General features: G+C 43.7%; 1 protein-coding gene across 2 annotated transcripts in view; it reads right to left on the bottom strand.

Annotated features, from left to right (window-relative positions):
- Positions 1–2136: 2136 nt before the first annotated feature.
- KDM5B (lysine demethylase 5B) overlaps positions 2137–24967 on the bottom strand; it is a 77331-nt gene continuing 54500 nt past the window's right edge. For both annotated transcript variants that reach the window (XM_073542553.1, XM_073542552.1), the window contains exons 27-28: positions 11870–12136; positions 2137–3034 (exon numbers count right to left, since the gene is read on the bottom strand). In XM_073542553.1, coding sequence (XP_073398654.1) covers positions 2897–3034; positions 11870–12136 — 405 coding nt within the window. In that variant the 3' untranslated portion in view covers positions 2137–2896. The remainder of the gene's footprint in view (positions 3035–11869; positions 12137–24967) is intronic.

The following is a 24967-nucleotide window of genomic DNA, read 5'->3' as shown; positions in this document are numbered from 1 at the left end:
ATGCACATTAATTTTGCGTTTTTTTCCGCGGTTTAAGCTTCTCCCATGCTTTTAGAAACCGCTGCGGTAAAAAACGTATCAAAAACGCACAAAAACCGCCGCGGAAAAATAGGTGCGGTTTCTGGGAAGGGATGCAGGTTTTTGTGCAGAAATTTTCTGCAACGTGTGCACTTACCCTTAAACACCTGAAGCATTTAGAAAACACTCAAAAGCTTCGACGTATGAACAACCATGTTGATTTTCAAACAGAAATTAATACGAAGATTCTGTCAAACGTTTTGTGAGCACTTTTTGCAGACATTCTTCAGGACAGAAAGTTCACAAACCATTGCCTTAACATGCCCTATAAAAGCTCTTCACCTCAGATTCAGGAAACATCAAAAACGCCACCAAAAACTCCCAAAACAGAAGCATTTACGGAAGCAGCTCAATCCCCTCTTCACAGATATGCCAGGTGTCTGTATCTACATTTGCGGTATTTTGGTGTGTTTTTAATTCAATAAACCTTTAAATGTATTTTTATTGTCATTTTTAGCCACAGAATTACATAAAATATGTAATCAAACAGCATAGGGAGGTCACAAAAAGTTAGGGAGTGATTGTAACCCTTTGATGACCAGTAGTAGACTATTTTTAAGCAGAGAATATCTTTACCATAAATAACCTGAGAAACACCTTCCAGGGTTGATTCCAAGGCATTTCCTCAAATTCACACTGTTTGTTTTTTCACAGGAAGAGAATGTGGGTGATGGGAATACCCCTTTAATATCATAAGTTATTTTGCAAGGTTATTTGCGGAGGTAGCTTTTGACTCATAGGGCCATGTTCCCACATGTAAAAAGGCAAAATTTTTTTCTATAGGTGTTTGCAGCAATAGCTGCCCTGATTATTGCATTCTTTCAAGGTAATTACCTTGGTTCCTCAGCATCTGGACTTGGATAAGCAAGTAATTTTACAAAACCAATCAATACTTCGTTTGAGAACATTCAGCATTGATTTACAAGGGTTTCTTATTTTATATAAATAGGCCAAACCACTAAATAAAGTTATACTTTAACTAGGAGTTGCAATTTTTCTCACAATTTTCAAGATCTTAGTTTTCTGTGATTACTTCCACACTAGTAAGCAGTGTTCATTATGAAACATTTATGGGCGAGGGGGTGGGTTTAACCACTCCAGGACAGAGTGATTATTCATTTTTGCACTTTAGTTTTTTTCCTCCCCTTATTCCAAGAGCCAAAACTTTTTTTTATTCCAAGATAGCTGTATGAGGGCTCTCTCAGACATGGGCTGGCTTTCACAGGAGTACAGTCATGACAGGCATGGACATGTGGCCATCATGGCAACCCCCTCAGCGCCCACCTGCCCGATGCACTGTCAATGCCGCCATCACAGACTGGCAGTGGCATTTGACAGGTTAACAGCTGTGGGCAGAGCTCAGATCCATCCATGGCTGTTAGAGGCAGATGATGGCTGAATAAATCAGCCATCATCTGCCGACAGAAATGCGGGCTCAGACTGCAAGCCTGCATCAGTCAGGAAGTCGGCATACGATGCACACTGTGCATCGTTAAGTAGTTACTGAACAGATTTTAAATACAAGTGGTTACTATAAGTGAATGTCAAACTGGACTCATGATCATTTGGTCTGGCCAAACTCTCTACATTTCCCAAGTAGTGTCACTTACCTGAACCCTCGCATTTTGAGAATCTCACACTGTCCTCTACTAGGCAATAACTAATGCCTGCACAGCACTGGTATGAGTCACCTGGCTGCAGTCAAGCACTTCAGTTGACAGCTGCAGAATTTCCTATAGAAGCAGAGTGGCTTATACCAGTGCTGCTCCTCGGGCAAGCTGTCCAACAATGACTGTTCAAGCTTTTGCAAGTCCATTCTCGGCATCTCCCAAAATGTGAATTTTAATTTTTTTTTTGCATAGAGCTTTGCATTAGAGCAATTGATAGTAAAATACAGTAAGACTAACAGAGATGTTTACAGTTTTCTTGTTTAAATCCTATACAAATACCTTCTATAGTTGTCATATTAGCTCGTGAGTAAAATTTAATTACCGCATGTAAAGCGGACCTCTTATAAAAACACACAGGAATGTGATATTTCAATACAGCAAATTGAGGTTCTTCTGTTATAACCAAGGATTTTTATTCCACAATATAAACTGCAAAATTTAATACAAGCTACAAGAAGAGCCAAAAACAAACGGGAAATAATAATTAATAGGGATTTAAGGGTAGCTGACGCACAGCTTAGTTTGCTAGGTCTAACACTCTGGCTGCCCTAAGCACCTACTCACCCCACATTTCTGTACAAGACCCTAATTTGGAAAGGGCTTTTAGTTCAGAGCAAAAGGTTCAGCATTTGATTTAAGTTTTGGAATTTAAGAAAGAAAATAAAACAAAACCAAAGTTATTGCTCAGGAAAACTTTCCTACACAAACAAAAACACAGAAACTGTATGGTCTTAAATGGAACTGAAACATCAAATCTTGGTACCTCACCCCAAGTGAAAGTTGATCTAGACTCCCTTGTGTCTGCACTGACCTGCATCCATAGTTATGAGGTACAAAAGGTCTTCAGAAACCAAACAACCAATAACAAACAAATTGTGCTGGAGAACCAGCTGATCTGTAACTTGTAACAGGAAAGTCATCTTCCAAAACAATTAATCTTTCAGTGAAGTCAGAAATCCCTGGAAGGAGCAATGGATTTATAGGGTCTGAGAAGCACCATTGGGAGCTGGATCTGGAAAGGAAACCTGGCATGTGTCTAAAGGAAAGTAAAAGAATCCTAAAGCTCCTGTGAGTATTGTTCATGAATCCCACCGAGAACTTGGGTAGGAGATTACAGTCTTTATTCACTGAGGGAGCGGATACTGCATTTATTTTAATGCAGCCATATTTGCTTCAATGCAGTGAGAGCAGATATAATCCTCCTTCTCAGCCGTTTCTGCAGATACACCCACGCAGACCTGGTGAAACCAACGATTACAACTTCCGTCACATTGTACCCAGTCCACCTGCAATAGAAGAGAAAGAAAATTGTAAAGTCATCTCCTGCACAGAGCCGTAATAGGCCACCCATAGGTGTATGCAGACTGATCTGTAACCTCTACAGGCCTCGGATTTAATACAGGTTTTTCCCCTGTTGGGTTTTGTGCAAATTAGTACAAAAAAAAATTTCTAACAAAGTTTGGGAGCAAAGAACAGCTGAGCAGAAGTTATGTCACCTGCAATCATATGACACTAAAGCGAACAGGAACAAGTCATTTGATGCTGCCCAAACCAGCAGGAAAGAGAGCCTGGCTGCACAACCACAGGCCAGGACTATAGCCAGAAAGGAGGCTGGTCTGGCATCCCGCCCGGCCAGCTTCTCACAAAGCAGAGCCAGGTGACTGAAAACATTGTGACTATGGGAGACGTCAGAAAAATGTGTGGCTGCAATCTTGTAGTCAGGCACGGGTTCATGCTGCTCATGGTTCGGGGAGTACAAACCAGTGACAGCTTAATTTTAATATCCATTTCTTTCAAGGGGTTAATAAAAAAAAAAAAAAAAGTTTACCTACAAATATTTCTACTTCCAGGAGTTAAAGAACATTCAAACAAATAAAACCCAATTTATCATATTTTAGCTTAACCAGGTAGGTAACCATGATTAAAGGGGTTGTTTGGTCTTAAAAGTACTGACCTGAAGTCACTGTATGTAACTGCGGACTTGTTAAGTCCTCACTTCGCATACACAATACACGCTGTGAGGAAAGATTGTATAATCACATACTTGCGATCAACTGACTCCTGGCACCGAGTAGTGTGAGCAATGTGAGGATTCACAAGTCTGTAGATTTTTTAGACGAGACCAGACAAGCCTTTAACCCTTTAGATTTTCCAAGAGCCATTACTTTTTTTATTTTTCCACCCCCATATGAGGGCTTGTTTTTTGTGGTAAGAGTTGTACTTTTGAATGACACCATTCATCTTATCATGAGACGCACTGGAAAGCAGGAAAAAAAGTCCAAGCGCGATGAAATTGCAAAAAAAGTGCAATTCCACAATTATTTTTTTTTTTTAATCTACCATGTTCACTATATGGTAAAACTAATTTACACACACACACACACACACTTGGTAAGTGGTAAAAAATAAATTTAGAAATTTAAGCTTTTTTTTTCCGTTTTTGCAGCAATTTTCCAAGACATGTAGCCTTCTCATTTTTCAGGATTTGGGGCTTATTTTTTGCATCCTGAGCCAGCGTTTCTGGAGTTTTGATTTTTTTTCACGTCGTTAAGTTGTTTACAGATCAGATTCATTTATTTTATATTTTTGATAGACTGGATTTTTGCAAAGGCAGTGATACCAAAATGTGTAATTTTTTGCTTCTTTTATTTTCAAAGGGGGATAATTCTATCTAATGGTTTGTTTTTTTCCATATTTTAACAAAAAAAGCCTTTTTTTTGCACTTTTACTGTATTTCTTAGTTTCTGTAAGCGACTTGAAGCTGTGATTATCTGATCACTTGTGCAATACACAGCAGTAGATAGCCAAAATTACTATCTTCTATGAATACCGGCCACAGGCTTGATTTCACAGAAAAATCATATAGACATGCACAAGTGTCATCAGCAGACTCCAGTCTGTCCCGACAACCAATCGGCACCCTGCAATCACAAGAGTGTGGAACGAAGCACTCACTGCCGGTGAATGGTAAATTCTGCAGTCAGATTGACAGCGGCATTTAACATGTTAACAGTCGCAGACAGAGCTCTGTTTCACCCACGGCTGTAAAAGGCACATGATGTATGTTATATATATATATATATATATATATATATATATATATATATATATATATATACACACACACACACACCGATATACTGTATATACCCACCAAAAAAGCATTGGTATTTTGCCTACGGACACTTCCATTAAGTTCTTCAGTATTTTAATACTGTATGATCAAATTAAGATTGAAGATTTTATTCCCTGTAGCCGGATTAATTTTCCCTTCCTTCTCATCAATTCAAAGTATGACTTTTCTAACATTGTATTCCAGGGAAATTGACATGAAAGTAGGTAGGACTGCATTATCTTTCATGGTTACATTTGTGACTATCTTAGGCTGGTTTCACACTAGCATTTTTTAGCGCAGCGCATCGTGCGCGTACATGCGCATGCGTCCTGATCCCCTATCTTTAACATGGGGGCGCAAGGTCTAGCGTTTGCATGCGTTCGTATGCGTTTTCGTGCGCATGCGTTTTTTTGTGGTGTGCGCCCAGGCACGCCAGATGCAACCTGTTGCATTTTTAGTCCGTCCGACCTGTCAAAAAACGCGTGCGCACGGAATGCGACAAAAACAAACAAAAAAAAAATCACATTACAGTCTATGGGAACGAAGACGTGTGCATGAACATGCGCACGTCAGCGTTTAAAATCGCATGCGTTTTATTTAAATATTTTTTATTAACGTTTCAGAATTTTTAACAGGAAAGGAAAGAAAGTGGGAAAAGGTTAGGTGAGAAAAGGATACCCCCTGTAAGTACAGGGAGACCCCCAGATGGGGGATAGACAGGTATACAAACATAAAGTACCATATTACGTCATATGTACAAAAAGCTATAGTTGCATGTTACCTGTCCCGTCCGTAACCACTAAGTGGTCTAGGACCTGTTTGGAGGCTTTACCCCCCCATCCTAAACCACACAAGGTGGCTCTAGGACCGATTGGGGTAAATAAGGTTCAAACAAAGCTACAAAGCAGATACCTGCTTATTCTACTATAATATATATATATATATATATATATATATATATATATATATATATATATATATATATAATTATACTTCTTAATCTTCCTAGTTGTAATCTGTTAAACACAAATAATTTGCCCTGTTAAAATGTACTACTATTATTAGTGCCCGAATCTTTGTAGATTTAAAAACGTGAATTTTACTCCTAAAAAAAAAAAATAAAATAATATAAAGAAGAACAAGTCTGCCACCATCTTAAAGTTTTGTAATCTTTAGACATCTTCATGGAGGGTTGATGTCTGCTTTAAGAAGTTTCGAGATCCCAGGTGAGTCCGCCGAGGGCAATCTTCCAATATTTTTCAAAAATTTCATACCCTCTTCCAAGGAAGAAATGAGAAACATCTTTGCTGCAAACTTTATCTGGAGGGAGGAATTTTGGGTCCAAGTATAAGAAATATTAGCACAACGAAGTTCCTTCGTTATTGCTTGGAATGATCTTCTTTTCTTCCATGTGTCCTTGAAAAAATCTTTATAGAAGGATAGGTGGCTATAAGATGATGAGAGAAACAGCGGATCTTTAGCAATGTTCAGCAATATATTTCTAATCCAATTAGGATAAAATGAGACAATGACATCTCTGGGAACGTCAGACGGGAGGGAAGGAGGTCTGCGGACTCTAAAGGCTTTCTCAATCAGGTTTATCTTGCTTGTGTGAGGGATAATTTGATGAATCATTGAGGAGATATAATTGTTTAATTGAAAGGCAGGGACTTTCTCTGGGATTCCCCTAATCTTAACATTGTTTTTCCTCTTAAAGTCTTCATATATAGCCAGATTATTTCTGAAGAAGTCTATGTCTTCTTGAATTTTTTCTACAGATTTTGCAAGTGAAAATAAATTCTTGGTTTCTTCAGGACGTAGAGTTTCGAGTTTCAACTGAGAAATATCATTCGTTCTGAAATTTTGAGTAGGAATAACTGAGGTTGTTGTAGGTTTAGAATTAAGTCCTTCCAGGAAGGAAAGCAGCACTTTTTGGAAGAGTTCTTTTAAGAAAAGCTCTGACGTACAAGTTGCTTCTGAATTTTCCCCTATAATAGAATTCCCCCTTAGTGTTTCAACAGATATTAATAAAGCTTTAAATAATTTAATTAGGAAATCCTCTGTAGGATAACCATCAGATGCAGGTATTGTGTCAATTAATGATGTGATAGGTGTACTATATTTTTCCTTCCTATGGTCATTCCCTTCATAATCAGAGTTACCCTCTTGCTCATCTTCTGAAGAAAAATCTGGAGGATTAAATTCAGAATCTGTACTAACAGATATATCACTTCGTCTATGTTCAGGTGACCCCATCTCCGAAATGTCCTCTAAATGTATACCTTGCAAATCCTCTAATGAGTTATACGAATTATTTGCTTGATCAGATAAATCCCCTGAGTGGTCACTGGGCCCAGAAAATTCAAAACTTTGAGTCTCTATTTCTTCCCCTTGCCATGACCCATAAAGTACCTTCTCATCCTTTTTTGGGATAAATATTGGTGCTTCATGTCTAAGTCTACCATCAATAATTAAAATGGGTGAAAGGGGCCTATGCTGGTTATGTCCTATTAAGGTTGTAGTGTAATCCTGTTGGTCTTCATCCCCCATTACCACCCTGTCACATAACTTAAAGCTATCCCCTATGCCAAAGCTTATATCATTAGAAACATTTAATTCCTCCCCCCTCCTCTTGGGATCATCTCTATTATTATGTGTCTGTTCCACTGTAATAGAGCTTATCATTTCCATTTCCTCCGTTAATACCAATCTCTCCCTCTTAGCCATCTCGTCCATTATATACAATGCTGTTTCACCCCACCTTTCCTCCATTCCCTTTTCATCTAGCTCCCCCTAAGTGTTATTCCAGTAGCTGCTTTAAATTTTGTTATAAATTCTCTTTCAGCTTCTTTCATAATATAATGTAATTCTTTCTTCATTTGTAAAGCTCCCATCTGATTCTTCATTAGCTTTTAAATTTACTGTAAAGTCTCCAGATCTTGTATCTGTTACTACTTTCGTGTTTCCCATTGTTCCCACAGCCACTTTTGGAACTGCCGCCATTACTACCGGTTTCACCGCTATTGATGACAACGCCGTCTTCCCCAGTCTCCCAACAGTTCCATCCTCCATTTTTAAATTTCCCGCCAATTCCTCCATTTTTAAATTTCCCGCCATTTCCTCAATTTTTAAATTTGCCGCCATTTCCTCCATTTTTAAATTTCCCGCCATTTTCTCTAATCTTCTGGCTGCTCCGGCAGTCTCTGTAATCGACACCACCACATCCCCTGGGTATCTTGCTGCTCCCGAAGCCCCCGACAGACTCACCTCCACCTCTCCGGCAAAGTCAGCTCCTTCATCAGCCGTGGACACAGATCCCGCCGCTTTTCCCCGTCTTTTGATAGTTCCCGCCGCTGCCGGCGGAGAGACCGCCGCCTCCTTCAAGTCCCCGGCTGCTCCTGCGGTCGCTGACGTTCTCACCGCTGTCAATTCTGGATCCCGGACCTCCTGTGACGCTACCTCCGCGCCGCCGATCGCTCCCGTGGCCGTTGACGTTACCGCAGCCTTTCTCGGAACCCGTCCTGCACCTGCTACCAGCTTGATAGAAGCGGATTCATGCCGGTTTCTTCCTCCCACCGGTGCCGCTGCTTTTACTGGTCCCGCCGCTGGTCCTGCTGCTGTACTTGGCCTCCTAGGATTGTCTTCCCTCCCTGCATTAGGCTTTCCTCCTCTCCGGCCCAGTACCGACCCCGGGGAGGTTTTTCCTGTAAATCTCCCCGGGATCTCCCGACGCTTCAGCAGGCATGACCGTTGAAGTACTGGGGTCGCTGTCTGCGATGTTTCTTTAGCGCCTACAGCCCAGGGAGTCTGCTGGTCAAGCTGAGTCATCTCCTTCCACTTCTCTTGGCCGGGTGCTGTAAATCCAGGCCGCGGCTTTGTTTTGGAAGGCAGGCCTCCTTCAGATCTCTTCAGAGAACTGTTTAATCCAGTATTAAAGTTGTTTTTCTTCGGATCCGGGTTCTTCTTTATTCCAGGCATTCTTAGAAAGTTTAAGAGTCCAAAGTTCTGCTTCAAAAGTAAGCTTTTGCTGGCTTAAATAGGGGAAATAACAGGAGCTCAGCAAAACACGTCTGCTCCTGTCCCCTGCAAACCACGCCCCCAAATCGCATGCGTTTTAAGAGTCAATATGACTACAAACTGGTTAAAATGCATGCGCATAAAATAAGCAAACGCATGCAAAACGCTTGATGCGTTTTTTGTATGCGTTTGGACTGCACAAAAAAACGCTAGTGTGAAAGTAGCCTTAGGCTTTAAAAAGGGGTTGTCTATACCTGACGAATCATATTGCTGTGTAGCATACACACTGGAGATTCAGCTCTGCTTGGCGGTTTAAACGACTGTCACATGACCACACAATTTGCATGGTTACTCAGCCAATTGTTTCAAGATAATTTTCTCGAGTAGTGGACAACCCCCTTTAATGTTTTGGTTTACTGCATTTTTGTACTCTAGTACGCTAGCTATTTCTGAATTCTCTTGCATCTTCTGGCCACGTTTTGAGCCATAAAGATGCAAGCCATGATTGTTTGCCACCAGTAAAATAAAAACTAAGATCCTGAAGGGGTTATCCAGCTGATAACTTTATGCAGAATGGCAATAATGTTTTGAAAATTCTATTGACCATTTAAAAAGATATTTAACTTTACAAGTCACTAAATTAAACCATCTAGCTTCAGCCTTGCAAAAACAAAATAAGTTGTATTTCGGGTAAGTGGCCTCCAATCCACTGCTTACTCCTTAGTCTACTTGTTTGGCTGTTCCGCACTCTTACTATGCACAGGGTGTAGAAACTGGCAGGGAAGGAGGAAGCACCTTAGAAGTGTGTTCGCTGATGGCACATTCAAGCAGACACTCCATTTAGTAATGCTTACACAGACCACACAGCAATGACAGGAGAATCGCTGCAATGAATACCTTGCACAAGTGCAAATGCATCCCTAAGGTGCCTCCCCCTCCACTGCTAAAGTACTAAAAGCCAGCCAAGCAGAATAATGAGTAACCAGTGGTTTGGATGCCACTTTACTTAAGGGCCTGTCACACTAAGAGATATCGCTAGCAATATCGCTATAACTTGTGACGTTCTAGCAATATTGCTAGCGATATCGCTGTGACTGATACTTACCTACAACCCGCTCCCCCGCTGGTTATCGCTGATCGCGCGAGAACAGGCTGGACTGTTTCTCGTCGTCAGCTTCCTGCGGAGCTTCCTGCTGTGACGACGAGCGACGCGTGGACGCGGGCGGGAGGAAGCAGGATCACCTGGTGTGACAGGTAAGTAGCGACCCCCGTCCCCAGCGATGTCGCTGGTGAGATCTGCCTGTGTGGCAGTTCACTAGCGACCACTTAGCGATGCACCAGCGATCCTGATCGCGTCATATCGCTGGTCGGGATCGCTGGTGCATCGCTAAGTGTGACAGTACCCTTAGATGTGATTAGCAAAGATACATAACTTTTAATGTTGAATAGAATTAGCAAAAAAATAAAAGTTTGTAAAGTTATTTGTTTCCTCCTAAACAGGGCTGTGGAGTCGGAGTCCATTTTGGTAGAGTTAGTATAAAATAGAGAGACTCCTAAAATAAATAAATTGGGTACTGTAGCACAATGCAGGATGTGCTGTAATTTTGGGAAAGTTATGAGCTGTTCTATACATGCCTGTTCTGTTCCTGATCTAAGGATCTCGGCTTTTAGTTGAATCTGTGCTGCACTTTATGTACTTGCTCACTAGTGAGGCAGAGCTGTGGAGTCATAGATGAGATGAATCTGTGCTGCACTTTATGTACATGCTCAGTAGTGAGGCAGTGCTGCCTGGGAGTCGGGAGTTAGGGTAATTGGGAAGTTGGAGGTTTGGCTTACAGACTCCACAGCCCTGCTCCTTTGACAAAATAGAGATCACCTCTACCAAACCCACTCCAGTTCTGTTTCCTGGGCACATACAAGGAATGCTACTATGCAGCTAGTGATCAGCTGAATTTCCTGGGAAAACCAGAAAGAGAGAAATTTGGGAATCCATAGAGCATCGGAATAGGAATCTATTAATAATAAAAAATACACTTGTCTTATTTGCTGTTACTATTATCATTGTCATTTGGAGTGATTTAAAGGGAAAGATTGTGCTGAGTAACCTACAGACACTGTCAGGTTGGCACCGATGAAATCCGTCTTGTGGTTGTTGTTTAATCTTTATTTTCAGTTTTGAGTTAATGATATGCTCGTGCTCCAGGGCGGCCTGTGGGGGGGGGGGTTCATGTGGTGCTCTGATTAGCTATTCATCAGTATGGCTTCTGACAAGTCACTGATCCCTCACTGACCGGCCCACGAGTTTACATACTGAATATTATATATATATATATTGGGGGAAGAAAATAAAAATCACCTTCAGCAGGCAGGTGCCGGCGGCAGTGCCCGCACTGCAGCATGATCACGTGTATAATGTGCATTTAATTATTTTTTTGCTAGTATATATAAATTCAGAAAACAAAAAAAAAAAAAAGTTTCAATATGGCACCACATGCGCAGCAGCATATATCAAAGATCCATCTTGCTAGATGAAAAAAAAAAAAAAAAAAAATTTGTCACCACCAAGATGGTGCCGCCAGCGCCTGAATGGTTTTTTCTTTTTCCCAATATATACAATATTCAATATGTAAAATAGGGGGCAGGTCAGTGAGATCAGTGACCTGTCAGAAGCCATACACATGAATACCTAATCAGAGCACCACATGAACCACCACCACCACAGCACAAGCATATCATTAACTCAAAACTGAAAATAAAGATTAAACTACCACCACAAGACAGGTTTCATCATGAAAGGCATCATTGTAACAATGTAACGGCGTGGACCCGACACTCTGTAGGTTACTCAGCACAATCCTGCTGACAAGTTCGCTTTAACGAGAAAAAAACAAAAAAAAAAAACAAAAAACACACATGGTTAAAGAAAACCACATGCATTCTGAAATCCTAGTTTTATCTTACACGTTACGTGCCATTCCCTATTCCTTACCTCGTCGCCTTCAGGCTCCACGCAATGGCCTGCAGGACAAACAGCATTATCATCCTCAGATTCGGATGTGAAAGAGCACACGGAATCACTATCCTGGATCTCTAGATGTTGCTCTCTCCAGCACAGGTCTTTGGTCTGCAAGGATGTCACTCTCTTTTTATGTGGAGCCGGCGTCTTCTTCATTCTACCATCAGTGCCCTCATGACGCCTTTTCAATTTCTTGTCTGTGCACTCAGTCCTTTCCCTCTTCATTAAACAGGATACAACCTTGAAAATAAATAACTAAAATGCAACCACAGTACTACTGGGAATATTTATACATCACTGAGTTAAATACTTTTAATTTTATACAACAGCCCCCTGCCCCCCCCAAAAAAAAAATATAATATTAGTATCTTAAAAAGTTATGTTTCTCTGAAGCGAGTCACAATCCCTTATTCAATTTTACACAGGTCCAGGTTCTCAAGTCAATAGGCACTCTACCTAAATCACATACTAGAGAAGATTTAAAGAGGAGGACCTATCACCTCCTAGGAAGCATTTCTAATATACATTAGGATTTTTTTTTCCTCTATTTTGGTAACTTAAAGAGGTTTTTCCACAAAGTACATTTAATTAATAGTTCTTGGAATAAATAAAAGTTCCACAATTGGATGTGTTTAAATAAAATGCTCCTGTGCTGAGATAATCTTATAAATGTGCACCTGCTGTGTACTGTGTAATGACTGTGTCTGACCATGAAAGAACATGGCCTGATCATAACATCTCCTGGGCAGGGGAGGAAGCAACGTAGGATTCAGACATTACAGCATGGGATCGCAAGTTATTTTTTGTGAGAAAAAAAAAAAAAAAAACTTCTCTGCCTACTTTTAAGCAATGTTTTACCTAAAATAAACACCAAGGTTACTTACCAGTAGCCGGTTTTTCCGGAGCCAATGACGGCACACATGAGAGAGGGGATCCGCCCAGCCAGGACAGGAACCCTACTGAAGATAAAAGGGGCGGTACCTCTCCCTTGCTTCAGTTGGTTTACAGAGCAGGAGAGGCCCCCTGGGTTAGTACACATGGTAAAACTATCACCACATTATATCTAACTAAAAAAAGCACCCAAACTATAGTGCACACCAAAGGAGTGAAAAAGGGGGGGTATATACAGGTGCCGTCATGGGCTCCGGAAAAACCGGCTACCGGTAAGTAACCTTGGTGTTTTCCCGTCTTCCATGACGGCACACATGAAAGACTTTTGTAGAATAAGACACCTTAGGGAGGGACCACCGCTTGCAGCACCCTTCTGCCAAAGGTTAGGTCAGTAGAGGAAGACAGATCAAGTCGGTAGTGCTTAAAAAAGGTGGAAGGTGAGGACCAAGTAGCGGCTTTACAAATTTGTTCAATCGATACCTCAACCTTCTCTGCCCAGGAGGTAGCCACGGCTCTGGTGGAGTGAGCCTTGATGCCTTCTGGAACCAGAGCGCCACTTGCAGAGTAGGATAACATAATGGCCTCCCTGATCCATCTGGCAATCGTACTCTTAGCTACCCCATGCCCTTTTCTACTACCCTGAAAGGCTACAAAAGGGACTGATCTTTCCTCCACTGACTAGTTATTGACGTATACTGTAATATGGCCCTCCTTACATCTAATGTATGGAACTTTTGCTCCCCAGGGTTTCTAGGATTATTACAGAAAGATGGCAAGGAGATCTCCAGAGTCCTATGAAACTTTTGGACTACCTTGGGGAGGTAGGCCGGGTCTGGTCTTAGAACCACTCGGTCATCCAAGATCTGCGTATATGGAGGGCATATGGATAGCGCTTGTAGGTTGCTCACTCTTCGGGCTGATGTTAAGGCTACCAGTAACACAGTTTTAAGTGTGAGTAGCTTTGGTGACAGCTCTAGTAATGGTTCAAAGGGATCTTTGGTTAAGGCCTCTAAGACTAGGTTGAGGTCCCAGGGTGGTATCTTTGGGATAATGACCGGCCTCGACCTGCCACAGGACTTTATGAACTGGGACACCCACCTATTGGCTGCTAGGTTGCAGTTATATAGGGCCCCCAGAGCCGAGACTTGGACTTTGAGTGTGTTAGTGGCTAACCCAAGTTGCAGCCCAGACTGTAGGAATTCTAGGATAGGTCCCACTGGAGCTACATCCCCCCAAAGGTTCCCCCAGGAAGTCTAGGAACTTTTTCCACGTTCTGCCGTAGATTTGGGATGTTATAGGTTTCCTACTTTTCAACAGGGTGGAGACTAACCCTGGAGAGAATCCCTGGCGACTCAGTAGCGCCCTCTCAAATTCCAGGCTGCTAGATGGAAGCCCTTCACATGAGAGTGGACTACAGGTCCCTGGGAAAGCAGGTCTGGAATCTCCGGTAATATCCATGGATCTGTCACTGACATGAGTCTCAGAAGGGAGAACCAAGGTCTCCTTGGCCAAAATGGAGCTATAAGAATTATTCTCACTCGATCCTCCCTGAGATTTTCCTGACCACTACTGGGATCATTGTTATCGGGGGAAATGCATAGGCCAGGATGAACTTCCAGGGTATCTGTAGGGCATCTACTGTGAAGGGGTTTTCTCTTGGATTTAGTGAGCAGAATTTCCTGACCTATCTGTTGCATGCGGTAGCGAACAAGTCTATTTCTGGTTTGCCCCAGGCCTGAACTATTTGTTGGAAGACTTGGGGGTTTAGGGACCATTCCCCGTGTCTTATGTGCCTGCGACTCAGGAAGTCTGCCAGTGTATTTTCTGCCCCCTTTATGTGCAGAGCTGTGATGGATATCAGATGTTGTTCTGCTAGCTGGAAAAGTAGATCCGATATTTGCATGAGGCCCCGAGATCTCGTTCCCCCCTGGTGATTGATGTAGGCTACTACTGCCTGATTGTCCGTCATGACCCGGGTGTGGCGGCCCAGAAGCAAGGGAAGGAAATGTTTCACGGCTTTTTCTACTGCCCATAGTTCTTTTACATTTGAACCCGGATCTTTTTCTAGCGAGGACCAAGTTCTCAGGTGTGCTCCCCATCCTGTGGCACTCGCGTCGGTTGTAATGATATCCTCGACTGGCTTTTGCCACGGAACATCGGCTGTTAGATTCTTTTCTACAGTCCACCATAGCAGGGAATCTCTTACAGCCACGGAGAGACATAGTTTGCCCTCTAAATGCCCTTTTAATTGTTTCTGTGCTGACAGAACTTCCCACTGTAATTGTCTTAAGTGGTACTGCGCCCACGCTACTGCGGGTATGCATGATGTCAACGAGCCTAAAAGGGACATTGCGTTCCTCAGTGTCATAGCTGGCCTTTGTATTGCTGTGTGAGCTAGGCCCCTTATCTTGGTTACTTTGTTCTCTGGCAGGAGGCAGCGTTGTCACTCGGAGTCCAGTATTAACCCTAGGAAGGATTGCTCTTTTACTAGTGTCAATCTTGACTTGGGGATGTTTACTATCCATCCTAGTCCTACTAAAGTTGATATCACTTCCTTCACTTGGTGTGCGCAGTGGATCTCTGACCTCCCTATGACCAGAAAGTCGTCTAGGTATGGGACGATCACTATGTCCCGGGAACGAAGAAAAGACATTACTTCGGCCATCACTTTGGTGAACACTCTGGGGGCTGTAGACAGGCCAAATGAAAGGGCTGCGTACTGGTAGTGTTTCACCTGCCCCTGGACATAGAGCGCTACTCTCAAATATTTTTGATACTCCCGATGAATTGGGATGTGATAGTAGGCATCTTTTAAGTCTATCACTGCCATGAGGCAGTGCTGGAATAGGATCTTTGTGGCCATATTGATTGACTCCATTTTGAAGGAGCAATTATCTACCCACTGATTGAATCTCCTCAGGTTGACCATGGTTCTCCAAGAGCCATCTGGTTTTTGTATTAAGAAGAGGGGGGGAGTAGAATCCCCTTCCTTCTTCTTGCACTGGGACTTCCTGTAGGACTTGTTTTTGCACTAGTCCCAAGACTTCTGTTTCCAGGGCCAGCTGTTGCTCTTGGGCTCTCCTTCGGGGTGTTATTATAAAGGTATGCCTGGGCGGACGGATGAATTTTATTTTTAACCCGTCCTTGATTATGTTTAGGACCCATGTACTGGGGGGAGATATCTGCCCAGGCGGAAAGGAAGAGAGAAAGCCTTCCCCCTAACTCCGGCCTGATGTCATTGGGGAGATTTTTTGGAGGAAATGGAGGGCCCTTTAAACATATAGCCCGATCCTCTCCTTTCTTTAAAGTCCCAGTTTTTCCTATCTCCCAGAGAACGACCCCTGTTAAATCTCCTCCTCCGAAAGGGCTGCTTTCTGTATAGTTTTATTTATACAGTCTGTTCTGTCCTCTTTATGTGTAAGGTGTACATAAATCGACATAAAGCTAACCCTTCACGCAACTCATTGATTGGAGAAGTTTCCGTATTCAACTTTTATTGCAATGAAGCAGAGTGAAACTGTGAAACAACAATAGGAGCATTTAGTACATGGTACATACATAGTAAAGTAATACATGAACTGAAATCACAGATATGTACATAAGTAGTTCCTATTTGAACGGAAATGAGATCTAACTAATGCTGACTACAAAGGAGAAACACAGAAGCACTGACGTATAGATAGTCCTAAGTCAAAACCTGAATCTCCTTACCGACGGTGCTTCTGTAAGCCGGGAGGCAGAGAGATGCTTCAGTACCACATGGAATGAAAAACTAAAATGGCTCCTGGAGAATAAGGTTATATGATGTCTCCCAGGGGTCAAAGGTAGAGACTACGGTGGCCGGATAGATCAAACAAGAGAAGTAGACTAGAATGAACTCCAAAGCTGTTTGTACAGACAGCCAGTAGGTGGCGCTGTTGCATTATAAATGACAAGCATAAGAAATCACAGAAGGACAATAAATAAACAATTATGAAGAAAGCTGTTAAAGGCTTCACACTCCCCGTCTGATGTCTTGAAGATATCACTTTAACACACTTTAGGGGAAACTAACAGGATCAATTCTGTAACGGGTCTCAAGAAAAGTTTTGAGTGACCTTGCTTCCAAACTCTCACTTCTACTTTCCTAACTTTTCCATCTTCGCTCGGGAACACTTTGGAGACCAATCCTAGAGGCCATTGGTTTCTCTTTGATTGAGGGTCTTTGACTAAGACAACACTCTCAACCTGCATGTTAGGTTTGTCAACCTGCCATTTGTCTCGTGTCTGGAGAACAGAAATGTACTGTTTTTTCCATTTCTCCCAGAAGGTATTAGAAAGAGTTTGTACTTTCTTCCACTGGCACCTGTATAGGTCTTTTGAAGGAAACTCATCAGTAGGTGCAGCAACTGTACCAACCTTTTGGGTGAGCAGAGTAGCAGGAGTGAGCAAAAGAGGATCTTCTGGATCATTGGATATCAAGGTCAAGGATCTGGCGTTTATAATAGCTACCACTTCAGCCATGAATGTTATGAGGGTATCGTGTGTGATAGTCAAAGTCCCTAATTGTAAGAACATTGAGTCTAAGATTCTTCTGGCTATGCCAATCATGCGTTCCCATGAGCCCCCCATATGAGAGGAGTGTGGCGGGTTGAACATCCACCTGCAACCTTGATCTGCGAGATATCTTCCTACACATTCATCGTCAATGTTTGAAGGGATCTTCAGTTCTCTGCAGGCTCCGACAAAATTGGTTCCTCTATCAGAACGGATAAGTTTTACTGGTCCCCGAATGGAAATAAAACGTCTAAGACAGTTTATGAAGCTAGAGGTGTCCAATGATTCAATCACCTCTATGTGCACGGCTCTAATGCTCATACAAGTAAATATAACCGCCCAGCGTTTGTTGGTAGCATGACCTCCTCTGGTGCGCCGTGCGATGACAGACCAAGGGCCAAACACATCTAGACCGACGTTTGTGAATGGAGGTTCTGTACTCAGTCGATCCCTTGGAAGATTAGCCATCTTCTGAGACTGGAATGTACCACGAAGCTTCCTGCAAGTGACACATTTGAAGATTACACTACTCACGAGTCTTTTTGCTCCCACTATCCAGAAGCCTGCAGTGCGTAAAGCTCCCTCGGTGAACAGACGACCTTGATGTTTAACTTGCTCGTGGTAGTGTTGCACAAGTAAGGACGCAATATGATTACTCGGGAGTAATAATGGGTAGCTTTGGTTGCTCTCTATCCTTGCATTTGAAATGCGACCTCCCACTCTAAGCGATCCGTTTTTATCCAAGAATGGGTCGAGTCTCCTAAGATGGCTGTCTTTGGAGACACATCTTTGGTTCATTAAACATTCAAACTCTTGCGCGTAAGCTTCTCGTTGAACACATTGTATAATAAAGTCCTGAGTTTGTGAGAGTTCATCTGAGGTACAAGGTCTGCGGTAGCAATGCCAACCTTTGCAATGTTTGTGGTGATTGTGGTGATTCAGCTTTAAAGCTTTAAAGCTTTAAAGGATCTAGCTATGTGACGTAGATGGGTTATAGCTCTACACAATGACCGCCAGGTAGAAAACTTGTTGAAACGTCCAATACCGAGTTGCTTGTCTGAAACAACTGTATTAAGTGTAGAGACTCGAGGACGAATCTCTATGTCAGATTCTGGTTCTAGCAACTCAAATGAATTTCTTTCCAGAGTTTCAGGTTTTGTCTCATATAACGATACTGGTCCTGTGAGCCACATAGTGTCTCTGAGGCGAGACGCTGCTACACCTCTCGTTGCGCAGTCTGCTGGGTTTAGGTTAGTTGACACATAGTGCCACTGGGTAGGTTGTGTTGACTTTCTGATCCTCTGGACTCTATTACTTACGTAGACGTAAAACCTCCTGGTCTCATTGTGAATGTAGCCTAACACTACCTTACTGTCTGTATAAAACATTGTATCTTCGAGATCTACGTCTATTTCTGCTGCAATCAGTTCAGATAGTTCTACTGCAAGGACGGCAGCACAAAGCTCTAGTCTCGGTATCGTGAGTTCCAGACGTGGTGCCAACTTCGTCTTGCCCATTACAAAGCCGATATGAGCTCGATTTCCAATGTCTGTAGTTTTGAGGTAACCTACCGCAGCAATTGCTTTTTCGGAAGCATCGCAGAAGATGTGTAGTCTCTTAGACTGGACCTCATCAAGAGGGACAAGTGCGTATGGTCTGGGTATGCGTAAGCTTGACAATACCTCTAGAGAATCTCTCCACACTGTCCACAACAGTTCCTTTTCAAGAGGGAGTGGAGTGTCCCAGTCACACGTATCTGTAATTAGCTCTCTGAGCAGAGCCTTACCTTGGATCGTCACTGGTGCTGCAAACCCAAGCGGATCGTATAAGCTGTTTATCATGGATAAGACGCCGCGTCTTGTGAATGGTTTTTGATCACGGACAACCTGAAAAATAAAGGTGTCAGTATTGAGGTCCCAATTGAGCCCCAGACTCCGTTGAACAGGGATGGAATCTGTAGGCAAGTCTAGATCTTTCAGATCATTAGCGCGATCTTGCTTGGGGAAAGCTTGCACAACAATTTCGCTATTTGAAGCAATCTTATGTAGTCTGAGATTTGAATGGGCTAACACGTCCTAGGTCCTTTTGAGCAAATTGATAGCGGCTTCTGCTGATGGAAAAGACTTTAGGGCATCGTCCACGTAAAAGTCTCTTTCTACGAAGCGCCTGACGTCTTCCTCTCCTTTCTGTGCAGACAGTTTGAGTCCATAAATAGCAACTGAAGGGGAAGGGCTGTTGCCGAAAACATGTACTTTCATACGATGCTCTATGACGTCTTTGGTAGGATCGTTCTCTCGGAACCAGAAGAATCTTAGGAAGTTCCGATGCTCTGATTTCACTAAGAAACAACGGAACATCTGCTGTATGTCGGCGACGACGGCAACTGCTTCTTTACGGAATCGGATGAGGACCCCAAGGAGGGTGTTAAGATCTGGCCCCGTTAAGAGAACATCATTGAGGCAGACGCCTTCATAACGGGAACTAGAATCAAAGACTACCCGAATCTGTCCTGGTTTCTTAGGGTGGTAGACTCCGAAGTTTGGTAGGTACCAGCATTCTTCCTTTTCCTTTAAAGGTGGAGCTACTTCTGCATGCCCCCTCTCAAATATATTTTTCATGAACAGTAAAAAATGTTCTTTCATGTCTGGTCTCCTCTGAAAGTTGTGTCTGAGAGAAGTAAAGAGTTTTAGTGCTTGACTCTTGTTGTCAGGGAGGCGACGCCTCTGTGTCTTGAAAGGGAGTGGTGCGACCCAGCTTCCTGTCTCATCCTGGAGAAACTCATGCTCCATTATCTTTAGGAAGGCTTTATCCTCGATTGAAGGGGCTATCTTGTTATCTTTCTTTGTTCTGTGAAAGACTGTACATCCTAGATGGTCGTTGACTGTACCACCAGAGTAGTCTTCTCGCTCGTTAAAGGTAAGATGCACAGGGCCACTAAGATTCTCTTTAAATAGGAACTTGTTAGGGCAGGGTGGCAAAAAGGATGGGCGTCCACTCTCTAGCGAGTTTGTATACAGAGAGCTCACGGTGGTTGGTTTGTGAAAATCCCTTAGGCAGACGTCGCCTATAATGACCCAGCCTAGGTCGAGCTTCTGCGCATATGGCGAATTATGAGGGCCGTTTACTTGCTGCCTCACCTTGTGTAATCTTATAATGTCTCTTCCTAGCAGAAGCATAATCTGAGCCTTTGGGTCTAGTGCAGGAATGTGGTCGGCTATGGCTCTCAGGTGTCTGTGATGTAATGCCGCCTCAGGAGTAGGGATCTCTTCTCTGTTGTTTGGGATTTGATTGCACTCAATCAGCGTAGGCAGAGGTAGAGATAGTTCTCCATCTATAGATTCAATTTGATAGCCTGTTGCTCTTCTCCCCGCCATCTCACTCACACCTGTGCACGTCTTGAGCAGATACGTAAAGGTGTTTCCTTCAACTTTGAACATGTCGAAGAAAGCTGAGCTAGCAAGAGACCTGTTGCTCTGATCATCGAGGATGACGTATATTCTTACCGCTTTTTCTCTCTGTCCAACGGGATAGACTACAGCAAGACAGATCTTGGAGCATGATTTGTTACTGAGGCCTTCTCCACAAACCTGGGTACATTGGGGCGTCACGTCGGGAGATGCTGTGGCGTGTTCCTCCCCGCCGTGGTCCGTAGCCTGGTCTAGAGGAGTAAGGAACTTAGGAGCTGATCCTGGATGTAATACTGTGTTGTGCTCTCTGCTATCACATTCGGCACACTTGACTTCTGTTGTACAGTCCTTTGCCAAATGAGCAGTTGTTATACAGCACCTGAAGCAAATGCGGTTTTCTCTAAGAAATATCTTGCGGTCTTTCAGGGGTTTGCTCCTGAATCCTCGGCACTTTAGTAGTGAGTGGGGTTTGTTGTGTAGAGGGCACTCTTTACTTAAGTCTCTTGCATGGGGCTTCTCTGGGTCCTCTAAGGGTAGAGGATTGTGTAAAGAGTCTGATGAGGATACACTAGTTTTGTGGACAGCTATTGGCATGCCTTTCCCGCTGCGAAGTAATGTGGGTTTACCTACTTTAAGACAAGCAGCGTCAAGCTGAGACAGATCAAAGCTAGGATCGTTTCGGGTTTTTGCCTGTTGATTCACAAACTCTACGAAGAAGGCAAAGGGGGGAAACAAAACACCATGTCGTTGTTTGTACTTTGAGCCTTGGGTGATCCACCTCTCCTGTAAATTATAAGGTAACTTTTGCACTAGGAGGTTGACCCCACGTGAAGTGTCTAACAGCGCGAGACCTGGTAGGTCACCTTCAGATTTGGCGACTTGGAGCTCCATTAACAGGTCCCCTAGTTCTCTCAGCTTCTGGTACCCTTTGTTAGAAACCTTAGGGAAGTCTTCAACCCTTTTGAAGAGAGTGTTCTCTATCACTTCTGGTGATCCAAAACATTCATCGAGTCTTTCCCATATAAGGGCTCGCCCTCTACTAGGGTGGTTGATGCAAATGTCTCTAATTCGCTTTGCGTGCTCTGCGGAGTCTTTACCTAGCCATTTGATTAGGAGATCAACTTCTTCACTTGCTGACAGCTCGAGATCTCTGATAGCGTTCTTAAATGAAGAACGCCAAGCTCTATAACCTTCTGGACGGTCGTCAAATTTTAGGAGGCTCTTGGTTATAAGCTCTCGTCGTGCGTAAAACTTAAGAAAGTCAGGCATACCTTGATCTCTACTCATTGAGTTGTCATTTGTCGGGGCTGGTCGACCGTAGTAATCTTTACATTCATCTGCATAGTAAACATCATCTTTCTCTTTCTCGAAACCTGTGCTCATGTTGTGGAAGTTTGTTGATCTAGGTGACGTCCGCATTGCGGGTTCACGGTATACGGGATGATCATATTGGTCCATATAAGGAGTTTGGGTCATAAGGGTTGCGTTCAGTCCAATAGGTTTCTGTGTGAATTCATCGGCAGGAATTGGTGTAGTTCTTGGGTGCAAGTTGTCGTCTATCTTAACGTGTTGCGTTACATAGTCTAGAACGCGCTGTGAGTGACAGGATATGCTGTCACGTTCTTTCTCTGACGCATCTGCGGCCTCTTGTAAGGCCTCTGCTTCAGCAATGGCGGCTGCAACTTCTTTCTCGGCTGCTAGTTTGTCTAATGCCATTTCTAGATGTGCTTTTTCTAATTTCAATCGTCTTTCCTCTTCTGAAAAGGTCGCTCGTGCCTTTGCGGCTTCGACTCTCGCGCGAGCTCTGGCGACTGCGGAGCTGGTCACTGACCTAGTCGAGCTTCCGGAGTTGACAGACGTGTGACCGTGTCTCACATTGGCTTTCCTCTGCTGCTGACATGTTGGTTCTAACGTCACTGGTCTATAGTACTGATTGGGTTCGGTGCACTGCGTAGCTTCTAGAAGAGTCGTTTCACTGTTCTGTCCTCTTTATGTGTAAGGCGTACATAAATCGACATAAAGCTAACTCCCTTCACGCAACTCATTGATTGGAGAAGTTTCCGTATTCAACTTTTATTGCAATGAAGCAGAGTGAAACTGTGAAACAACAATAGGAGCATTTAGTACATGGTACATACATAGTAAAGTAATACATGAACTGAAATCACAGATATGTACATAAGTAGTTCCTATTTGAACGGAAACGAGATCTAACTAATGCTGACTACAAAGGAGAAACACAGAAGCACTGACGTATAGATAGTCCTAAGTCAAAACCTGAATCTCCTTACCGACGGTGCTTCTGTAAGCCGGGAGGCAGAGAGATGCTTCAGTACCACATGGAATGAAAAACTAAAATGGCTCCTGGAGAATAAGGTTATATGATGTCTCCCAGGGGTCAAAGGTAGAGACTACGGTGGCCGGATAGATCAAACAAGAGAAGTAGACTAGAATGAACTCCAAAGCTGTTTGTACAGACAGCCAGTAGGTGGTGCTGTTGCATTATAATAATAATAATCTTTATTTTTATATAGCGCTAACATATTCCGCAGCGCTTTACACACATTTTCATCGCTGTCCCCAATAGGGCTCACAATCTAAATTCCCTATCAGTATGTCTTTGGAGTGTGGGAGGAAACCTGAGTACCCGGAGGAAACCCACGCAAACACGGGGAGAACATACAAACTCCTTGCAGATGTTGTCCTTGGTCGGATTGAGCCACCGTGCTGCCCGTATAAATGACAAGCATAAGAAATCACAGAAGAATAAATAAACAATTATGAAGAAAGCTGTTAAAGGCTTCACACAGTCAGTGCAGAGGTCTTTCTGCCACTGATCTGCCAGCGGGTGTTTGCATAGGGCGCATTCTCTATTCTTTGTTTTTCTGCTAGCCTTCCTCGACCCCTAGTGATCAAACAGAGAAAATGGAACCCTGTTACCATAAGGGTGACATTCACGTAGATCACTCACCACCGTTATCAGGGGTACCGATCTCGGAGGCTCCTCAGATGCACTCGTGACGTTTCTTCTGCATGTCTCAGAGTCAAGCCGGTCGTGTCTATGACTGCCGCTCCCACCACTTGAGCGGCTGCTCCTGGTATGCTGGCGGCCCGGCCTGGCATCTGGCGAGAGCTCTTGCTGCTGCTGCTCCTCTTGCCCCACTTCCATTGTGAAGCTTTGGGCATGAGTGTGTCTTCTGTGGTCATCCCCCTTATATAAGGGGGATCCACTGCACTCTCCGCCTCCTCCGGTTACCCCTACAGCCCCTCCCCCCCTGTAATGCCGCCGGGATCTTCTATTGACGGACGGCGTTTTTTCCGATGGGCGCCGCCATCTTGGATTCCGGCGCCGCCTCCCGACGTCACGCCCCTTTCCTAGCGTGCCCTGCGTGCGACGCCAGAGGTGCGAGACCCGGACGCGGCCGTTCCTCCTCGATGCGGCAGAGGGGAGAGGGCGGCACGGCAGCCACGGCAGAGCCCCAGGACCCCAGCCGTGCTGCTGCTGCGCCCGCTCGGAAGCTGAGCCCCCGGGGGACCCGCGGACGGTGCTTCCCCCTCCCGACGCACAGCGCCCAGGACCCTGCCTGTTCTTCCATGACGGCACGAGAAAGGGGCAGGTACGTGTTTCTTCAGTACACGGGTCCCTGTCAGGACAGGAAACCCAACTGAAGCGAGGGAGAGGTACCGCCCCTTTTATCTTCAGTAGGGTTCCTGTCCTGGCTGGGCGGATCCCCTCTCTCATGTGTGCCGTCATGGGAGACGGGAAAATCATCTGGGATCCTGTGATGTCCTCTCTGTATACTCTCTTCTGCTTCCTTCCCAGCCCAGGAGCTGTGGTATGATCAGACACATTACACAGTACATAGTAGCGGCACATTGACAAGATCATCTCAGGACAGGAACATTTTATTTTTAAACACATTCCATTATGAAACTTATTATTCAAAGTCCTATTGATTAAATGTTGATCAAAATTAACTGTTTGTTGGAAAACCCCTTTAAGATCTTGTCCCTTAAGACTGAAGTCAGCTGAAATTGAGGCTCTCCACAATAACTAGTTTTACAGCTCTGTGAGACTTCCTGCTTCTGAGCATGTAAACTTCTACGTTTGAGTGTCCACCTCCAGTAGGTGCATGCACCCAAAAAATGATGCATGACAGAGCGCACATTGACTCTGTCTGCACTATTAAAGTCTATGGCCCCGTCTGCACATAATGACCGAATCTAGGGGTGAAAA

This window comes from Dendrobates tinctorius, unplaced genomic scaffold (genome assembly GCF_039654945.1).
Source record: "Dendrobates tinctorius isolate UK_male_01 unplaced genomic scaffold, ASM3965494v1 ptg000127l, whole genome shotgun sequence".
Taxonomy (NCBI): domain Eukaryota; kingdom Metazoa; phylum Chordata; class Amphibia; order Anura; family Dendrobatidae; genus Dendrobates; species Dendrobates tinctorius.
This window is presented reverse-complemented; position numbering and strand designations above follow the sequence as displayed.